General features: G+C 56.6%; 1 protein-coding gene across 2 annotated transcripts in view; it reads left to right on the forward strand.

Annotated features, from left to right (window-relative positions):
- Positions 1 to 19,015, forward strand: part of DIS3L (DIS3 like exosome 3'-5' exoribonuclease) — a 247,804-nt gene that overhangs the window by 81,964 nt on the left and 146,825 nt on the right. For both annotated transcript variants that reach the window (XM_068107004.2, XM_068107003.2), the window contains exons 4-5: positions 11,693 to 11,828; positions 18,242 to 18,418. In XM_068107004.2, coding sequence (XP_067963105.1) covers positions 11,693 to 11,828; positions 18,242 to 18,418 — 313 coding nt within the window. The remainder of the gene's footprint in view (positions 1 to 11,692; positions 11,829 to 18,241; positions 18,419 to 19,015) is intronic.

Below are 19,015 nucleotides of genomic sequence, written 5' to 3' on the forward strand. Positions count from 1 at the left end.
CCTCATCGTCAACCTGGCCAAATGCCACTTTGGCACGACGGCCGTTGATTTTTTGGGCCACCACATCACCAAGAACGGGGCCGTGCTGCTGCCAACCAAGGTCGAGGCCATCACCACGTTTCCGCGTCCCCGCTCCATAAAGGCCCTGCAGGAATTCCTGGGAATGGTGAATTTCTATCACCGCTTCGTGCCCCGCGCTGCTCAACTCATGCGGCCCCTCTACAAAGCCCTCCGGGGTAAGCCGGCCAAGCACGACGTCGTCTGGTCCGCAGCAATGGATGCGGCCTTTAAAAGCTCAAAGCGGGCCCTCGCCGACGCAACACTGCTCGCTCACCCGGTGGTCAACGCTCCCATCGCCCTCACCACGGATGCCTCCGACTACGCGGTGGGCGCCGTACATGAGCAATGGGTGAACTGGGTTTGGCAGCCACTCGCTTTTTTCAGCCGGCAACTCCGGCCGAACGAGCTCAAATATAGCACGTTTGACCGTGAGCTCCTCGGTCTACACCTGGCCGTTCGCCATTTCCGCCACCTCCTGGAGGGCCGACCCTTCACGGTGTTCGTCGACCACAAGCCGTTGGTTTACGCAATGGCCAAGGTCACTGAGCCGTGGTCGCCCCGCCAACAGCGCCACCTCTCCGCCGTGTCGGAGTTTACCACGGACATCCGGCACGTCGCCGGCAAAGACAACGCCGTGGCCGACTGTCTTTCTCGGCCAGCGTGAACACGGTCCACCTCGGCGTGGACTTCGCGCTTATGGCGGCGGACCAAACCACCGACACCACGGTGCAAGCCCTCCGAGCGGCGGACACGGGCCTCTGCCTGGCCGACATCCCCTTCGCGGACACTGTCCTGCTCTGCGACATCTCCGAAGGCCAGCCTCGCCCCATCGTGCCCGTTACCTGGCAACGCCGCATCTTCGCCTCCCTCCACGGCCTTTCCCACCCGGGCCGGAAAGCTTCCCAGAAGCTGGTGTCAGCGCGATTCGTCTGGCACGGCCTTCGATGGGACGTCCGCGACTGGACCAGCACCTGCACAGCCTGCCAACAGGCCAAGGTCCACCGACACACCCAGGCCCCGCTGGCACCTTTCACCGTGCCCGAACGATGTTTTGACCACGTCAACGTGGACCTGGTGGGCCCCCTCTCCCCATCACGGGGTTTCACACACCTGCTCACCATGGTGGACAGGACCACCAGGTGGCCGGAGGCCGTTCCCCTCGTCTCCACCACCACCGCCGACGTGGCGCAGGCTTTCATCGCCACCTGGGTCGCCCGCTTCGGCGCACCGGTGGACATCTCGTCGGACCGCGGACCGCAGTTCACCTCCGAGCTGTGGGGCGCGGTCGCCCGCAACCTGGGGGTCATGCTCCACCATACTACGGCCTACCACCCCCAAGCCAACGGGTTGTGCGAGCGATTCCACCGCTCCATGAAGGCCGCGCTCATGGCCGGCCTTCAGGACGGCGGTTGGGCCGACCGGCTGCCGTGGGTCCTTTTGGGCCTCCGCACGGCCCCCAAGGAGGACCTCCGGGCTTCCACCGCCGAGCTTGTGTACGGCCAGGTGCTACGCGTCCCGGGCGAATTTGTGCCTGACGCTACCAGTCCCTGGTCCGCAGCTCACCAGCGCTCGGACCTCCAGGAGACCTCCAGGAGGGGCCCTTCTTCCTCTCCCCCCCCTTCCCCCTCCCCTCCTCCTCCCCCGCCCGGCAATGCCGGGTTCTTCTGCTTGTAGGTCTATAACTTGAGAACGGCTGACGTGATCTAATTCAAATTTTGTGCAGGTATTATAATGATGTAAAGATTAACTGATTTGATTTCGGTCAAGGGCAAAGGTTAAAGGTCAAAGTCAATAATAGGTCTATAATTTGAGAACTGTTGAAGTGATCTAATTTAAACTTGATACAGTTGTGTATAATGATGTAAAGATTAACTGATTAGAATTTGGGGCCAATATGTCAAAGGTCAAAATCTGTTATAGGTCTATAACTTGAGAACAGCTGAAGTGATCTAATTCAAACTTGGTACAGATATGTATAATGATGTAAAGATCAACTGATTCGATTTTGGGGGCCCGAGGTCAAAGGCAAAAGGTCAGAGGTCATGTCAGGTAAAAATGTGATAACTTTTGAACTGCTGAAGGGATTTAAATTAAAACTTGGTACAGGTATTATTATGATGTAATAATGTGGGCGGAGGCATATCGGTTGGCGTCGTGATGTTGAAGAGTGTCGTTCTCGTTCTACAATGGTTCAAAAAAAATAAATACATAGAAATACCAAGAAATAAAACCTGACCTTCTGTACTCTTGCCTCATATTCATCTTTTGATCTAAAATCCAAATTTCTCGAGCATGTAGCAATTAATAACAAATTTGACTTCACTGTTCCAACATTTATGGAGGGCGCTGTCTTTATGTGACACAGAACAGTTGAAGGAATAGGGTAATTACACTAACATTTGGCAATGTCTGAACCTTATAGAATTGAAAACTGCTTTGCTGATCTCTACCAAAGTTTGTGTACCTGCTCTCGGTCTGGATACCCAACATGTCGAGTCATGGACATAAAAATAATCCATCCCCTCCTCCGAGAGGGTGTGGAGACGATGCAACACCTGTATACATGGAGTAGTACAAGTGGTTTAACCACTGACCCCTGCTGGAGGGATGGTATTGAAACTATATTTTGCTCCCGAAGGGAGTGTGTCTGGTATTACCCGTACATAAAAGACAATCCTGTAGCGGCTGCCGCTGGGGTTACACAATCGCCTTGCACCTATCAAGGACGCGGAGCGATCACCAGGCCGGGCTCGTCCAGGACGCCCGGGCAGGCCCGCGCTCGACTTGCCAGGCCTCGGTCGGGACGCCCGGGCAGGCTCGCCCTCAACTTGCCAGGCCGCAGCCGGGACGCGGGGCCACGCCCCCTGGCGCCAGGCCTGGGCAAACCCCCTGGCGGAATAGATATATATTGCTGACCGTAAAACGTTTTTCCCAGAGTGCCTGAGTGTTTGATTCGAATAAAGCAGCTCAGATGAATTCAAGCTTTTTGTCGCGTCCATTCTTTCGATCGACGTGGGAGCCACAGCTCCTTCATTGGTGACCTACCGACATGGACACGGCAGTGACGCTTAAACTGCCTACCTTCTGGGAGGCTCACGCGGCTGTTTGGTTCGCTCAGGCGGACTCTCAGTTCGCCCTGCGAGGCATCACCGCGGACGACACCCGCTTCCACCATGTTGTGGCGGCGCTTGGTTCCGCCACCGCGGCCCGCGCCTTGAGCCTCCTCGAGCACCCGCCGGCTGCTGACAAATACGGCGCGATTAAGAAGCTTCTACTCGATGCTTTCGCCCTCCCAGCGGCGGAACGCGCACGGCGCCTGCTCGATTTGCCCGAGCTCGGCGACACGCGCCCTTCCGAGCGAATGGACTACATGCTTTCGCTGCTCGGCGAGCACTCTCCGGCATTCCTGTTCCGGGAGCTGTTCCTCCGTCAGCTGCCTAACCCGGTACGCCTCGCCCTGGCAAGCACGACGATCACAGATCCCCGGGCCCTTGCCAGAGAAGCCGACAAAATCTCCGCCGCGGGACAGCGCATCGCAGCGGCGACATGGGACCCGCCGCCGCCTGATGCACCATCCATGGCGCCCGAGCACCCGGCGCGTTCGACGGCCGAACTGCCGACGCAATTGGCGGCCGCTATACCGAGCCGACCACGTCCAGCACGACGTCCGAAGCCTCCACCCGACCAAGCGTGGTGTTCCTATCATGCCAGGTTCGGACAGAAGGCCCGGACATGCCGACCCCCGTGCACCTTCGGCGGGTCGGGAAACGGCCAGGCCGGCGTTCATTACCTGCCATGAGCGCCGGCCACAGTCACACGGGCAACTTACTGTTCATCACGGACAAAGCGTCCGGACGGCGCTTCCTGTGCGACACCGGCGCCCAACTGAGCGTCATGCCCGCCTCTGACCAGGACAGGCAATCCGCGGTTTGCGGCCCCTCCTTGGTTGCGGCCAACGGATCGACTATCCGCACCTTCGGCCCGCGCAACGTCACCCTCTGCTTCGGCGGCCAACGCTTTGCTTGGACGTTTGTAACCGCCAACGTGCCCATGGCTCTGCTAGGCGCCGACTTCCTCTGCGCACACGGACTGCTGGTGGACGTCCAACGGCGTCGTTTAATCAACGCTGAAACCTTCAGCTCCCTGGTATGCACATTAAGCAGCTCCGCGCCGACCGAGCTGGCATGCACCGTCCCGGCGGCGAACGAGTTTGCTCGCCTGCTCGCGGAGTTCCCGGCCCTCACGCGGCCGACGTTTTCGGCCGTCGCAGTACGGCATGGGATCGAGCACCACATACCAACCACGGGCCCGCCGGTCTACGCCAGGGCCCGCCGCCTCGACCCAGCCAAGCTTGCCGTTGCGAAGGCCGAATTCGACGCGTTGGAGCACCTCGGCATCGTGCGGCGCTCCGATAGCGCGTGGGCCTCGCCACTGCACATCGTGCCAAAGCCGGGGGGTGGATGGCGCCCGTGTGGCGACTACCGCCGTCTTAATGACGCTACAACACCCGACAGGTACCCGATCCCGCATATCCAAGACTTCTCCGCCCGTCTGGCGGGACGGGTCATTTTTTCGAAAATTGATCTCATACGGGGATATCACCAGGTACCTGTCAGGGCGGCCGACGTCCCTAAAACGGCAGTCATCACGCCGTTCGGCTTATTCGAGTTCTTGCGGATGCCGTTTGGTCTCAAGAACGCGGCTCAGGCGTTCCAGCGCTTGATGGACGGCGTGCTGCGTGACCTGCCGTTCCTTTTCGTTTACCTGGACGACATCCTCGTCGCCAGCACGTCCCGGGCCGAGCACCTCCTCCACCTCCGAACACTGTTCGGGCGCCTCAGCGAGCACGGCCTCATCGTCAACCCGGCCAAATGCCACTTCGGCACGACGGCCGTTGATTTTTTGGGCCACCACATCACCAAGTACGGGGCTGTGCCGCTGCCAACCAAGGTCGAGGCCATCACCACTTTCCCGCGTCCCCGCACCATAAAGGCCCTGCAGGAATTCCTGGGAATGGTGAATTTTTATCACCGCTTCGTGCCCCGCGCTGCTCAACTCATGCGGCCCCTCTACGAAGCCCTCCGGGGCAAGCCGGCCAAGCACGACATCGCCTGGTCCGCAGCAATGGATGCGGCCTTCCAAAGCTCAAAGCGGGCCCTCGCCGACGCAACACTGCTCGCTCACCCGGTGCTCAACGCTCCCATCGCCCTCACCACGGATGCCTCCGACTACGCGGTGGGCGCCGTACATGAGCAATGGGTGAACGGGGTTTGGCAGCCACTCGCTTTTTTCAGCCGGCAGCTCCGGCCGAACGAGCTCAAATACAGCACGTTTGACCGGGAGCTCCTCGGTCTACACCTGGCCGTCCGCCATTTCCGCCACCTCCTGGAGGGTCGACCTTTCACGGCGTTCGTCGACCACAAGCCGTTGGTTTACGCCATGGCCAAGGTCACGGAGCCATGGTCGGCCCGCCAACAGCGCCACCTCTCCGCCGTGTCGGAGTTTACCACGGACATCCGGCACGTCGCCGGCAAAAACAACGCCGTGGCCGACTGTCTTTCCCGGGCCAGCGCGAACGCGGTCCACCTGGGCGTGGATTTTGCGCTTATGGCGGCGGACCAAACCACCGACACCACGGTGCAAGCCCTCCGGGCGGCGGACACGGGCCTCCGCCTGGCCGACATCCCCTGCGCGGACACTGTCCTGCTCTGCGACGTCTCCCAAGGCCGGCCTCGCCCCATCGTGCCCGTCACCTGGCAACGCCGCATCTTCGCCTCCCTCCACGGCCTTTCCCACCCGGGCCGGAAAGCTTCCCAGAAGCTGGTGTCGGCGCGTTTCGTCTGGCACGGCCTTCGTCGGGACGTCCTCGATTGGACCAGCGCCTGCACCGCCTGCCAACGGGCCAAGGTCCACCGACACACCCAGGCCCCGCTGGCACCTTTCACCGTGCCCGAACGACGTTTCGACCACGTCAACGTGGATCTGGTGGGCCCCCTTCCCCCATCACGAGGGTTCACACACCTGCTCACCATGGTGGACAGGACCACCAGGTGGCCGGAGGCCGTTCCCCTCGTCTCCACCACCACCGCCGACGTGGCGCAGGCCTTCATCGCCACCTGGGTCGCCCGCTTCGGCGCACCGGCGGACATCTCGTCAGACCGCGGACCACAGTTCACCTCCGAGCTGTGGGGCGCGGTCGCCCGCAACCTGGGGGTCAAGCTCCACCGTACTACGGCCTACCACCCCCAAGCAAACGGGTTGTGCGAGCGATTCCACCGCTCCATGAAGGCCGCGCTCATGGCCGGCCTTCAAGACGGCGGTTGGGCCGACCGGCTGCCGTGGGTCCTTTTGGGCCTTCGCACGGCCCCCAAGGAGGACCTCCAGGCATCCACCGCCGAGCTGGTCTATGGCCAGGTGCTACGCGTCCCGGGCGAATTCGTGCCCGACGCTACCAGCCCCTGGTCCGCAGCTCGCCAGCGCTCGGACCTCCAGGAGGCCGCCCGACGGTTTGCCCCCGTGCCGACATCCCACCACGGTGACCCCCAGTCCTACGTCCCCCCAGCACTCCGCACCGCGGAGTATGTTTTTGTGCGTCACGACGCACATCGGCGGCCACTCCAGCCGCCGTACGACGGGCCCTTCCGGGTGCTGCGACGGGACGACAAGTCGTTCGTCATCGACATCGGCGGCAGGTCGGACCGGATTGCAGTGGACCGCCTCAAGCCGGCGCACGTGGACGTCGACCACCCACCACGGGTGGCCCTCCCGCCGCGGCGAGGCCGCCCCCCATCCACGGTGCCCCCCACTCGACCGCCCACCACCACACCGGACCCCCTCCCACGACCCGCCAGGGGTCGCTTCGGCCGGGTCATCAGGACCCCCCTCAAGTTGACCCTGCCGGTGCAAGCCGATTCTGGGGGGACGTGTGTAGCGGCTGCCGCTGGGGTTACACAATCGCCTTGCACCTATCAAGGACGCGGAGCGATCACCAGGCCGGGCTCGTCCAGGACGCCCGGGCAGGCCCGCGCTCGACTTGCCAGGCCTCGGTCGGGACGCCCGGGCAGGCTCGCCCTCAACTTGCCAGGCCGCAGCCGGGACGCGGGGCCACGCCCCCTGGCGCCAGGCCTGGGCAAACCCCCTGGCGGAATAGATATATATTGCTGACCGTAAAACGTTTTTCCCAGAGTGCCTGAGTGTTTGATTCGAATAAAGCAGCTCAGATGAATTCAAGCTTTTTGTCGCGTCCATTCTTTCGATCGACGTGGGAGCCACAGCTCCTTCAATCCTATATTACCTGTTGTATAATAACAAGACACAAAAATACTTTTGAGGTGGATCATACATCCGCACATGTAATTTCTTTCTCTTGATTTTACATTTGATTCTTTATTCATTTCCTCCACGATTGTAGTGGGGAGGCTTTCGTGCTCCTGTGACCCTTTGGGCTATACTGGCGGGATCTTTGCTCCTGGTATGTCTTACCTAGCCAGGCAGGTCAATGGGTTGGAGCCAGACTAAGAATAGTCACACATTTTCTTGGGGGTAGGAAAAGGTTTTTGTTTTTTTTCCGCCTGGCCGAGTCACCCCCACCTTCTCAGTGGTCCTGTGAAGAGGGCTTTCCTTGTTTCAGGACTAGGTGAATGCCACCAGCCAGTCTTATTCTTCCACTTTTTCCTCTTCTTCTTCTTCTCCTTCTCCTTCTCCTGCCTCTACTTCTTCTTCTTCTTTGTTTTTGTACTATTCTTCTTTCTTTTCTTCCATTCTGTCATATCTAGTCTTAGCTATTTTGTGTCTTTCTTGTCCATGACTCCGTGGGATCTGATGAATTCTGCCTCTCTGGTCTGAAGGGTACCGGAAATAAACATGTCGCAGGTCATGGCCGCCTGGTAGTACAGGATCCCGAACTCTTTGGTAATGCTTTGAGAGGCTGATCTATCAACAGGTGTAAAATGTCGAAATGGTTGTGCTGCCATGGACATGCATGGGGGTGGCCTGTGCAGCCATTTTCGGTTGCATTCTTGAGGCCAGTAGCATTGTTATGACGGTGAGTTTGTGGGACCATATTGAACGTCTTGGACTGGTCTGTAAATTTGTTTCGGTTACTTTGACTGTCTTCTTCTTTTTCTTCTGCTTCCTTGTCTGGCCTGTCCACTCCCTTTCAATGTTTTATTTATTTATATCACTGAATATGAATATGGTTCTACTGTCTAAGAATAACAGATCTCTACCTGCACGTGCTAATCCACCAGCCTATGCGCAGCGACGCTCAAATCCATTTAATATTTGCTTTTCCAATGTCGGGGCTTTCGCTCCAACTTCTCTTCTGTGCATTCTTTTGTTCAGCTTAACTCACCTGACCTGCTGGCTCTATCTGAGTGTCAGTTGGACAGTGGTATCTCCTCGGTTTCTTTCAAGTTACCTGGTTACATTTTTCACCGACATGATCACACTCCTTTTCATGTTCTTTGGTATCTCTGTTAAGGATTCTCTACCTTTAGCTTGGGGAAACTCTCTTGAAAGGGGCTCTCACAAGTTTGTGTTTCCGCCTTGCTCTCCTGCATTCAACAACATATCTCTTCCTTCTGTATCACTCACCTTCCTTTCCCTCTTGTGTCGTACTTGTTGCAATCTCAGACAGCATTGCCAGGTCTAGTGTACTCCACCCTTCTGCACACATCATGGTATTTGGTGACTTCAACGTTCACCACAAGGACTGGTTGGTACACTCTCGAAATACCGACCTTCCTGGTATCGATGCCTATAATTTCTCAATTTCTCAATCTCTCAAAATCTCACCCAAATTGTTTCCCCTCCCACTCATATTCCTGACCATACTTCTGATGGAAGATACCTGCTTTATCTCTCTGTGTTCTATCCCCAGTGATTGTGTTGCCGATGTTCTGCCTCCAATCGGTAACTCGGATCATTCCACCGTTTCTGTTTGTGTCTCCTACTCCTCATTCTCAAACTCAAGTGCATCCTTTTCACCACACTGTTTCAGTTTGGGAAGGCTGATTGGGATGGATTCCATTCATTTCTTGCTGATGTGCCATGGACTTCAGCTTTCAGCCTTGGTCCTGATACGGCTGCCGAGGAAATATCCCAATGGATTTGCACTGGTATGGGCATTTATATTCCCTCACGAACCTATCAAGTGAAGGTCCAGTCCCATCCATGGTTCATTTCAGCTTGTGCATCAGCAATTGCTCATCGCAACCACTATTTCAAGCAGTGCCAAGTGCAAGGGTCTCTGGAGTCCAAATGTCTGTTCAGAAAAGCAAGTAACCACTATAAAAGAGTTCTTGAGGATGCCAAGTGGCAATATGCTGCTTCTGTAGCCGATTCCATTGCGACTCAGCGGCTTGGCTCTCGGAACTTTTGGCGGATTGCAAACAGTGTACTCGACCAAAATAAATCTTCTATACCCCGTCTCTTTCATGGACCTGAGGTTGTTACTTCACCTATTGATAAGGCTAACCTATTTCCAAAGCGCTATGTTTCTAATTCAACACTCAATGATCAGGGATACCTTCTTCCTGGTTTTCCATCTCATATAGACTCTGATTTTCTTGTTCCAGTTATCACTTCTAAGAAGTTTGCCAGAATTATTCGTGCCCTAGATGCCTCAAAAACGACTGGTCCTGATGGAATCCCTGTGATTGTATTGAAGATGTGCGGTCCCAAACTGTCACCAATTCTTGCCAAGCTATCCAACATGTGCTTGTCTGCTTCAGTTTCCTTCATCATGGAAAGTGGCTTCTGTTGTCCCTGTTTTCAAGGGTGCAGGTGAGCATTCTGAACCAAGTACCGATCGGCCCATCAGCTTGCTTCCTGTAATAAGTAAGGTATTTGAATGGTTCATTAATGAACAACTTCTCAGCCATCTGGAGGACAATGAACATCTCACTGACTGCCAGTATGGCCTTCACTATTCTCGCTCTACAGGTGATATGCTATCCTTAATTACATATCATCTCAACAGGGCATTGGAGCTCAAGGGTGAAGCTCGATTAGTTGCTTTGGATATCTCAAATGCCTTTAATAAAGTTTGGCACAGGGGTCTGCTCCACAAGCTTCAGTCATATGGTGTATCTGGAGTGATGCATTCAATCATCTCAGCTTTCCTTACAAATCACAAGATGAAGGTGAAACTTCAGGGTCAGTCTTCTCCGACTTGCTCCATCAATTCTGGTGTTCCACAGGGTTCTGTCCTTGTTCCCACATTGTTCTTTCCTTGTTTATATCAATGATCTTCCTGATAATGTTCTGTCTCAGCTAGCCATGTGTGCTGGTGATTCCTCACTCTACTGTGCATCTGCTGATTCACTCAATGCCACTCGTAATGAGGTTGGAGTTTCTCTGGACAATGATTTGGAGAATGTGATGAAGTGGAGCCACGACTGGCTGGTAACCTTCAATGCAAAGAAAATTAAACTGTTGTCCATATCTCGTTCTAGAAACAGGTCTTTCCCTTCTGTGCACATAGGATCTTCAACCTTAACAGAATCATCAGAGCTTCCGCTCCTTGGTCTGGACATGTCTTCTAACCTCCGTTGGGATAAGTACATTTCTGGAATTGCTAAGAGTGCTTCCAAGCGAGTTGGTTGTCTTTATCGAGCGCAGAGGTATTTACCTCCCGAGGCCATTTTGTACCTGTATAAGGCAACTACACGTCCCCTCATGGAGTACTGTTGTCACCTTTTGGCTGGAGCACCAGCTTGCCACTTATCTTTACTTGATAGGCCCCAGGAACGCATAGTGAACCTGGTTGGTGTGGAGATGGGTTCAACTCTTCAACCACTCTCTCACCGTAGGTCGATGGCCACTCCTGGTTTGTTCGACAGATATTTTCATGGCAAATGTGCTGTTGGACTTTCTAACTTGGTTCCTCCCATACGAGTGTTTGGACGCAAAACTCGGTTTGCCATCTCTGCTCACCCATACACTCTCGCTGATCCAAAGTGCAGAACGAAAGGCTATGCAGATAGTTTTATCATTCGTGCTGTCTCGCTCTGGAATTCACCACCTGTAACATGCTTCCCATTATACTACGATTTACTTCAAGAGGAAAGTCAATTCATACTTCCTTCATCTTTGAGGTTTTATCGCATTTTACCCGACCTCTGCTACTTCCGGTGTCTTGCATGTTTTTTTGTTTGTTTTTTTGTTGTTGTTTTTTTGCTTTATCCTTATATTTTTCTAACCTTCTCTTATCCCCTTACCTAGAGTGACTGTATGCCTTGTCTGTGGCGATATCTATTTTTAAAAAATTGGGTGTTGTGCATGAGACACACTAAACTAATTAACCGTGAGGATTATAAAATCATTTTTTGAAGTTGTATTGAAATTATAGCTATACCTGTCCATTTCCTGCCAGCTGTTTTTAAGGTATGATTTAGTAGAACGTACAATCGGACGTGTGCAGTGGACATCGGCCAATCATTTTTTGACCGTCAACTAATGGATTCTGTGTGGACATGCACGCGTACCTTGCGTAATAAATACTTTACATTGATGACGACAGATTATTTGTACCTATATGTGTCTAATGTAGGATATTTAATGTTGGCTACTAAGAATAATAAATATTTTGTTTTCACATGTTTTCAAACTTGCTTTTGTGGTGTTTCAGATCGGTCTACCATGCAGCTGTTTGGTACCACAAGCATCTCTCCAAGAGAATCCCAGTTGTCATGGTAACAGTTGACCCTGCAGTAGTTGAGAAGTATGGATCCGCCACTGAAGGTGTTTATGTTGTCCCTTTTCAGGTGATGCTTTTTCCTGCCCAATCTCTTTATAATGATTGGTTACTGTAACCCTTTCATCAAGGTTATTTTCAGGTTTACTGTTTGTAACGTCTCTTTTTGTGTCGAATTAATCTTGGAGGTGACAAGGGATAGCATGGCGTTGAATAAGAAAGCACCTGTTGAATAGTTTATTGTATTTTTCAATAGTAAGGTATGTTGGTAAGCAATATTATGAGACTTCAAATGGAGCTCACATTAGTGGACAAATATGGGTGTGCTCTGTGCAGGCACTTGTAAATGTGCAAGGTTTTCATAGCTTTTTGGGATTATGCATAAATAAGTGATGAATAAAGCCCAAATTCTCATCTCTGATGCACTGTATCACTGTATCACTGTATCATTGCATCAGTCGGTACTGTATCACTGCATCAGTCGGCACTGTATCACTGCATCAGTAGGCACTATCACTGCATCAGTCGGCACTGTATCACTGCATCAGTAGGCACTGTATCACTGCATCAGTAGGCACTGTATCACTGCATCAGTAGGCACTGTATCACTGCATCAGTAGGCACTGTATCACTGCATCAGTAGGCACTGTATCACTGCCTCAGTAGGCACTGTATCACTGCCTCAGTAGGCACTGTATCACTGTATCAGTAGGCTGAAGGAGCTGTGCTCCAACGCGAGTCGAAAGGATTGACGCGACCAAAGACGGAAATTCGTCGGAGTTGCTTTATTGCACGTATCAAACTCGGGTACTCTGAAAACCCCGTTTATCGGGCAGCAATATATATACACATTTATGCCGGAGCGTTTGCCCGGGAAAAGCGAGACCGGGCATGCCCGGGTGTCAAGGGCGAGTCCTGGAAAGGCGAGTCTGGACCTGCCCGGGCATCCTGGGCGAGCCTTGGAAAGGCGAGGCTGGGCGTGCCCGGGCGCTCTGGGCGAGCCCTGGAAAGGCGAGAGCGGGCATGCCCGGACGCTCTGGGCGAGCCCTGGAAAGGCGAGAGCGGGCATGCCCGGACGCTCTGGGCGAGCCCTGGAAAGGCGAGAGCGGGCATGCCCGGGCGTTCTGGGCGAGCCCTGGAAAGGCGAGAGCGGGCATGCCCGGGAAAGACGAGACCGGGCGTGCCCGGGAGGTTCGGGCGAGCCTGGGAACAGCGAGTCCGGGCATGCCCGGGAGAGGCGCGTCTGGGCCCGTCCGGACGAGCCCGGCATGGCGATTGTGCCCTGGCCGCGTCCTGGCAGGTGCAAGGCGATTGTGTACACCCAGCGGTAACCGCTACACACGCCCCTCCAGAATCGACCTGCACCGGCAGGGTCAATTTAAGGGGGGTCCGGATGACCCGGCCGAAGCGACCCCTGGAGGGTCGTGGGGGGGTGGGGGGTCCTATGTGGTGGTGGGTGGTCGAGCGGGGGGAACTGTGGACGGGGGGCGGCCTCGCCGCGGAGGAAGGGCCAACCGTCGTGGTCGGTCGACGTCCACGTGCGCCGGTTTGAGGCGGTCCACAGAAATCCGGTCCGACCGGCCGCCGAAGTCGACGATGAATGACTTGTCGCCCCGTCGCAGGACCCGGAAGGGCCCGTCGTACGGCGGCCGGAGTGGCCCCCGGTGTGCGTCATGACGCACAAAGACGTACTCCGCTGTGTGAAGCGCCAGGGGGACGTAGGACTGGGGGCCACCGTGGCGGGACGTTGGCACGGGGGCAAATCGTCGGGCGGCCTCCTGGAGGTCCGAGCGCTGGCGTGCGGCGGACCAGGGACTGGTAGCGTCGGGCACGAACTCGCCCGGGACGCGGAGCGGCTGGCCGTAGACGAGCTCGGTGGCGGACGCCCGGAGGTCCTCCTTGGGGGCCGTGCGGAGGCCCAAAAGGACCCACGGCAGCCGGTCGGCCCAACCGTCGTCCTGAAGGCCGGCCATGAGTGCGGCCTTCATGGAGCGGTGAAACCGCTCGCACAACCCGTTGGCTTGGGGGTGGTAGGCCGTGGTGCGGTGCAGAGTGACCCCCAACGAGCGGGCGACCGCGCCCCAAAGTTCGGACGTGAACTGTGGGCCGCGGTCGGACGAGATGTCCGCCGGTGTGCCGAAGCGCGCGACCCAGGTGGCGATGAATGCCTGCGCCACGTCGGCGGTGGTGGTGGAGGTGAGGGGCACGGCCTCCGGCCACCTGGTGGTCAGGTGGGTGAACCCCCGCGAAGGGGGCAGGGGACCCACCAGGTCCACGTGGACGTGGTCGAAACGCCGTTCAGGCACGGTGAAAGGTGCCAACGGGGCCTGGGTGTGGCGGTGGACCTTGGCCCGCTGGCAGGCCGTGCAGGCGTTGGCCCAGTCGCGGACGTCCCGTCGAAGGCCGTGCCAGACGAAACGCTCCGACACCAGCTTCTGAGAAGCTTTCCGGCCCGGGTGAGAAAGGCCGTGGATGGAGGCGAAGATGCGGCGCTGCCAGGTAACGGGCACGATGGGGCGAGGCTGGCCCTGGGAGACGTCGCAGAGCAGGACAGTGTCCGCGAAGGGGATGTCGGCCAGGCGGAGGCCCGTGTCCGCTGCCCGGAGGGCCTGCACCGTGGCGTCGGTGGTCTGGTCGGCCGCCATGAGCGCGAAGTCCATGCCGAGGTGGACCGCGTTCGCGCTGGCCCGAGAAAGACAGTCGGCCACGGCGTTGTCTTTGCCGGCGACGTGCCGGATGTCCGTGGTAAATTCCGACACGGCGGAGAGGTGGCGCTGCTGGCGGGCCGACCACGGCTCTGTGACTTTGGCCATTGCGTAAACCAATGGCTTGTGGTCGACGAAAGCCATGAACGGGCGGCCCTCCAGGAGGTGGTGGAAATGGCGAACGGCCAGGAATAGACCGAGGAGCTTGCGGTCGAACGTGCTGTATTTTAACTCGTTCGGCCAGAGTTGCCGGCTGAAAAAAGTGAGTGGCTGCCAAACCCCATCCACCCATTGTTCATGGACGGCGCCCACCGCGTAGTTGGAGGCGTCCATAGTGAGGGCGATGGGCGCGTTGAGCACCGGGTGAGCCAGCAGCGTTGCATCGGCGAGGGCCCGCTTTGCGCTCGTGAATGCCGCGTCCATGGCCGCGGACCAGACGATGTCATGCTTGGCCGGCTTGCCCCGGAGGGCCTCGTAAAGGGGCCGCATGAGCTGAGCAGTGCGGGGCACGAATCGGTGATAAAAATTCACCATGCCGAGGAACTCTTGAAGGGCCTTGATGGAGCGGGGACGCGGGAACGTGGTGATGGCCTCGACCTTGGTCGGCAGCGGCACGGCCCCGGTCTTGGTGATGCGGTGGCCCAAAAAGTCAACGGTCGTCGTGCCGAAGTGGCATTTGGCCGGGTTGACAATTAAGCCGTGCTCACTGAGGCGACCGAACAGTGTTCGGAGGTGGAGGAGGTGCTCGGCGCGGGACGTGCTGGCGACAAGGATGTCGTCCAGATAGACGAAAAGAAATGGCAGGTCGCGCAGCATGCCGTCCATCAAGCGTTGGAACGCCTGGGCCGCGTTCTTGAGGCCAAACGGCATCCTCAAAAATTCGAATAGGCCGAACGGCGTGATGACGGCAGTCTTCGGGACGTCGGCCGGCCGGACAGGTACCTGGTGGTATCCCCGTATCAGGTCGATTTTTGAAAATATGACCCGTCCCGCCAAACGGGCGGAAAGGTCCTGGATGTGCGGGATCGGGTACCTGTCGGGGGTGGTAGCGTCATTGAAGCGGCAGTAGTCGCCACACGGGCGCCATCCGCCTCCCGGCTTTGGCACGATGTGCAGTGGTGAGGCCCACGCGCTATCGGAGCGCCGCACGATGCCGAGGCGCTCCAACGCGTCGAACTCGGCCTTTGCCACGGCGAGCTTGGCCGGGTCGAGGCGGCGGGCCCTGGCGTAGACCGGCGGGCCCGTAGTGGGTATGTGGTGCTCGATCCCATGTCGCACTGCGACGGCCGAAAACGTCGGCCACGTGAGGGCCGGGAATTCCGCGAGCAGGCGAGCGAACTCGTTCGCCGTCGGGAGGGCGCATGCCAGTTCGGTCGGCGCGGAGCTGCTCATCGTACACGCCAGGGAGCTGAAGGTCTCGGCGTTGACAAGGCGACGTCGTTTGACGTCGACCAGCAGCCCGTGCGCGCAGAGGAAGTCGGCGCCCAGCAAAGCCATGGGGACGCTGGCGGTCACAAAGGTCCACTGAAAGCGCTGGCTGCCGAAGCAGAGGGTGACGGTGCGCGGGCCGAAAGTGCGTATGGCCGATCCATTAGCAGCGACCAAAGAGGGGCCGCAAATGGCGTTCCGCCTGTCCTGCTCGGAGGCGGGTATGACGCTCAGTTGGGCGCCGGTGTCACACAGGAAACGCCGCCCGGACGCTTTGTCCGTAATAAAAAGCAAGTTGCCCGAGTGGCCGGCGCTCATGGCTGGTAATGAACGCCGGCCCGGCCGTTTCCCGACTTGCCGAAAGTGCACGGGGGTCAGCATGTCCGAGCCTTGTGTCCGAATCTGGCATGGTAATAACACCACGCCTGGTCAGGTGGAGGCCCCTGCCGTCGTGTTGGAAGCGGTCGGTGCGGCGGGGCGGCCGCCAGTTGCACCGGCAGCTCTGCCTCCAACCGCGCAGGGCGCTCGGGCGTCGTGTGCGTCGCCTCGGACGGCGACGGGCTCCAGGTAGCCGCGCCGATGTGCTGGCCCGCCGAGGAGATCTTGTCGGCTTCCCTGGCGAGGGCGCGGGGATCCGTGATCGACGTGCCAGCCAGGGCGAGGCGTACCGGGTTAGGCAGCTGGCGAAGGAACAGCTCGCGGAACAGAAAATCCGGAGAGTGCTCACCGAGCAACGAGAGCATGTAGTCCATGCGCTCGGACGGGCGCGTGTCGCCGAGCTTGGGCAGGTCGAGCAGGTGCCGTGCGCATGCCGCCGGTGAGAGGGCGAAAGCGTCGAGGAGGAGCGTCTTAATCGCGTCATACTTGTCAGCAGCTGGCGGGCGCTCGAGGAGGCTCAGGGCGCGGGCCGCGGTGGCGGAGCCGAGCGCTGCCACGACATGGTGGAAGCGGGTGTCGTCGGCGGTGATGCCTCGCAGGGCGAACTGGGAGTCCGCCTGGGCGAACCAAACAGCCGCGTGAGCCTCCCAGAAGGTAGGCAGTTTAAGAGCCACTGCCGTGTCCATGTTCGGGGTCACCAATGAAGGAGCTGTGCTCCAACGCGAGTCGAAAGGATTGACGCGACCAAAGACGGAAATTCGTCCGAGTTGCTTTATTGCACGTATCGAACTCGGGTACTCTGAAAAGCCCGTTTATCGGGCAGCAATATATATACACATTTATGCCGGAGCGTTTGCCCGGGAAAAGCGAGACCGGGCATGCCCGGGTGTCAAGGGCGAGTCCTGGAAAGGCGAGTCTGGACCTGCCCGGGCATCCTGGGCGAGCCTTGGAAAGGCGAGGCTGGGCGTGCCCGGGCGCTCTGGGCGAGCCCTGGAAAGGCGAGAGCGGGCATGCCCGGACGCTCTGGGCGAGCCCTGGAAAGGCGAGAGCGGGCATGCCCGGACGCTCTGGGCGAGCCCTGGAAAGGCGAGAGCGGGCATGCCCGGACGCTCTGGGCGAGCCCTGGAAAGGCGAGAGCGGGCATGCCCGGGAAAGATGAGACCGGGCGTGCCCGGGAGGTTCGGGCGGGCCCGGGAACAGCAAGTCCGGGCATGCCCGGGAGAGGCGCGTCTGGACCCGTCCGGACGAGCCCGGCATGGCGATTGCGCCCTGGCCGCGTCCTGGCAGGTGCAAGGCGATTGTGTACACCCAGCGGTATCCGCTACAAGGCACTGTATCACTGCCTCAGTAGGCACTGTATCACTGTATCAGTAGGCACTGTATCACTGTATCATTGCATCAGTCGGTACTGTATCACTGTATCAGTAGGCACTGTATCACTGTATCAGTAGGCACTGTATCATTGCACCAGTAGGCACTGTATCACTGCATCAGTAGGCACTGTATCACTGCATCAGTAGGCACTGTATCACTGCCTCAGTAGGCACTGTATCACTGCCTCAGTAGGCACTGTATCACTGCCTCAGTAGGCACTGTATCACTGTATCAGTAGGCACTGTATCACTGCCTCAGTAGGCACTGTATCACTGTATCAGTAGGCACTGTATCACTGTATCAGTAGGCACTGTATCACTGCATCAGTAGGCACTATATCACTGCCTCAGTAGGCACTGTAGCACTGTATCAGTAGGCACTGTATCACTGCATCAGTAGGCACTGTATCACTGTATCAGTGGGCACTGCGTCACTGTATCAGTAGGCACTGCGTCACTATCAGCGGTACAGCCACGCTTCCAGAAAATGATGCAACCAGCAGCTTTGGTGCATACGAAATAACAACAATGAGAATGTTTATCTCTATAGGAAAACAAAGGTGTCAAATGCCTTGTATTATTAATTTTATTCTTGGCAGGTGTATCTGGAGAGTTTCTGGCCTGATGTGCCAGAGGCTTCTGAGTTCCTGGGCTCCCTGCACCAAGCTCTAATTACTAAGGAAGTTGAGAGCTGTAGAGGGAGAAAGCGAGAGTTTGCAGAACACCTACCTGTGGACGTGCTGGAGGCTGGGATCAGGGCAGGTCGTTACATCAAGGTATCCTTATGAAAGAATGGATGAGATTGGTGTTAGCATGTGCAATGTAGTCATGAGATATAGTGATATTGTTGATATTATTGATAATCCCTGGTCATTGTGTGTGTGTGTGTGTGTGTGTGTGTGTGTGTGTGTGTGTGTGTGTGTGTGTGTGTGTGTGTGTGTGTGTGTGTGTGTGTGTGTGTGTGTTGTCTCTTTGGATATTATCTACATTTGTGTGTTTTTGAAGGTGAAATGGAGTACTCCCAGAGCTCGAAGCATCCACCTCCATTTTGTTAAGGGATCACAATTCATGGATCAAGCCATGAAGTTTTCCTGTTCTTAAAGTTTTGTTCCGAGGGCTTTTTTCCAGGATGTTGCAGCTTCCAACTGCAGTTTTTGTGGTAATATTCCCAGGGATGGTTTTAAAAATCTCTGTTTAAGGTTCTTCTTTATCATTCCCGTTGCACCAATAATCACTGGTACAATTTTGGTGCTCTTCAGTTTCCATGAACTTTTCATTTCATTCTTGAGGTCTTGGTATTTGGTCATTTTCTTGATTTCTGCATTATTTAGGCCAAAATCGCTGGGTACTGACAGCTCAATCATTTTCTTCTT

Source organism: Myxine glutinosa, chromosome 2 (genome assembly GCF_964187855.1).
Source record: "Myxine glutinosa chromosome 2, kmMyxGlut1.1, whole genome shotgun sequence".
NCBI classification, from domain to species: Eukaryota; Metazoa; Chordata; class Myxini; order Myxiniformes; family Myxinidae; genus Myxine; species Myxine glutinosa.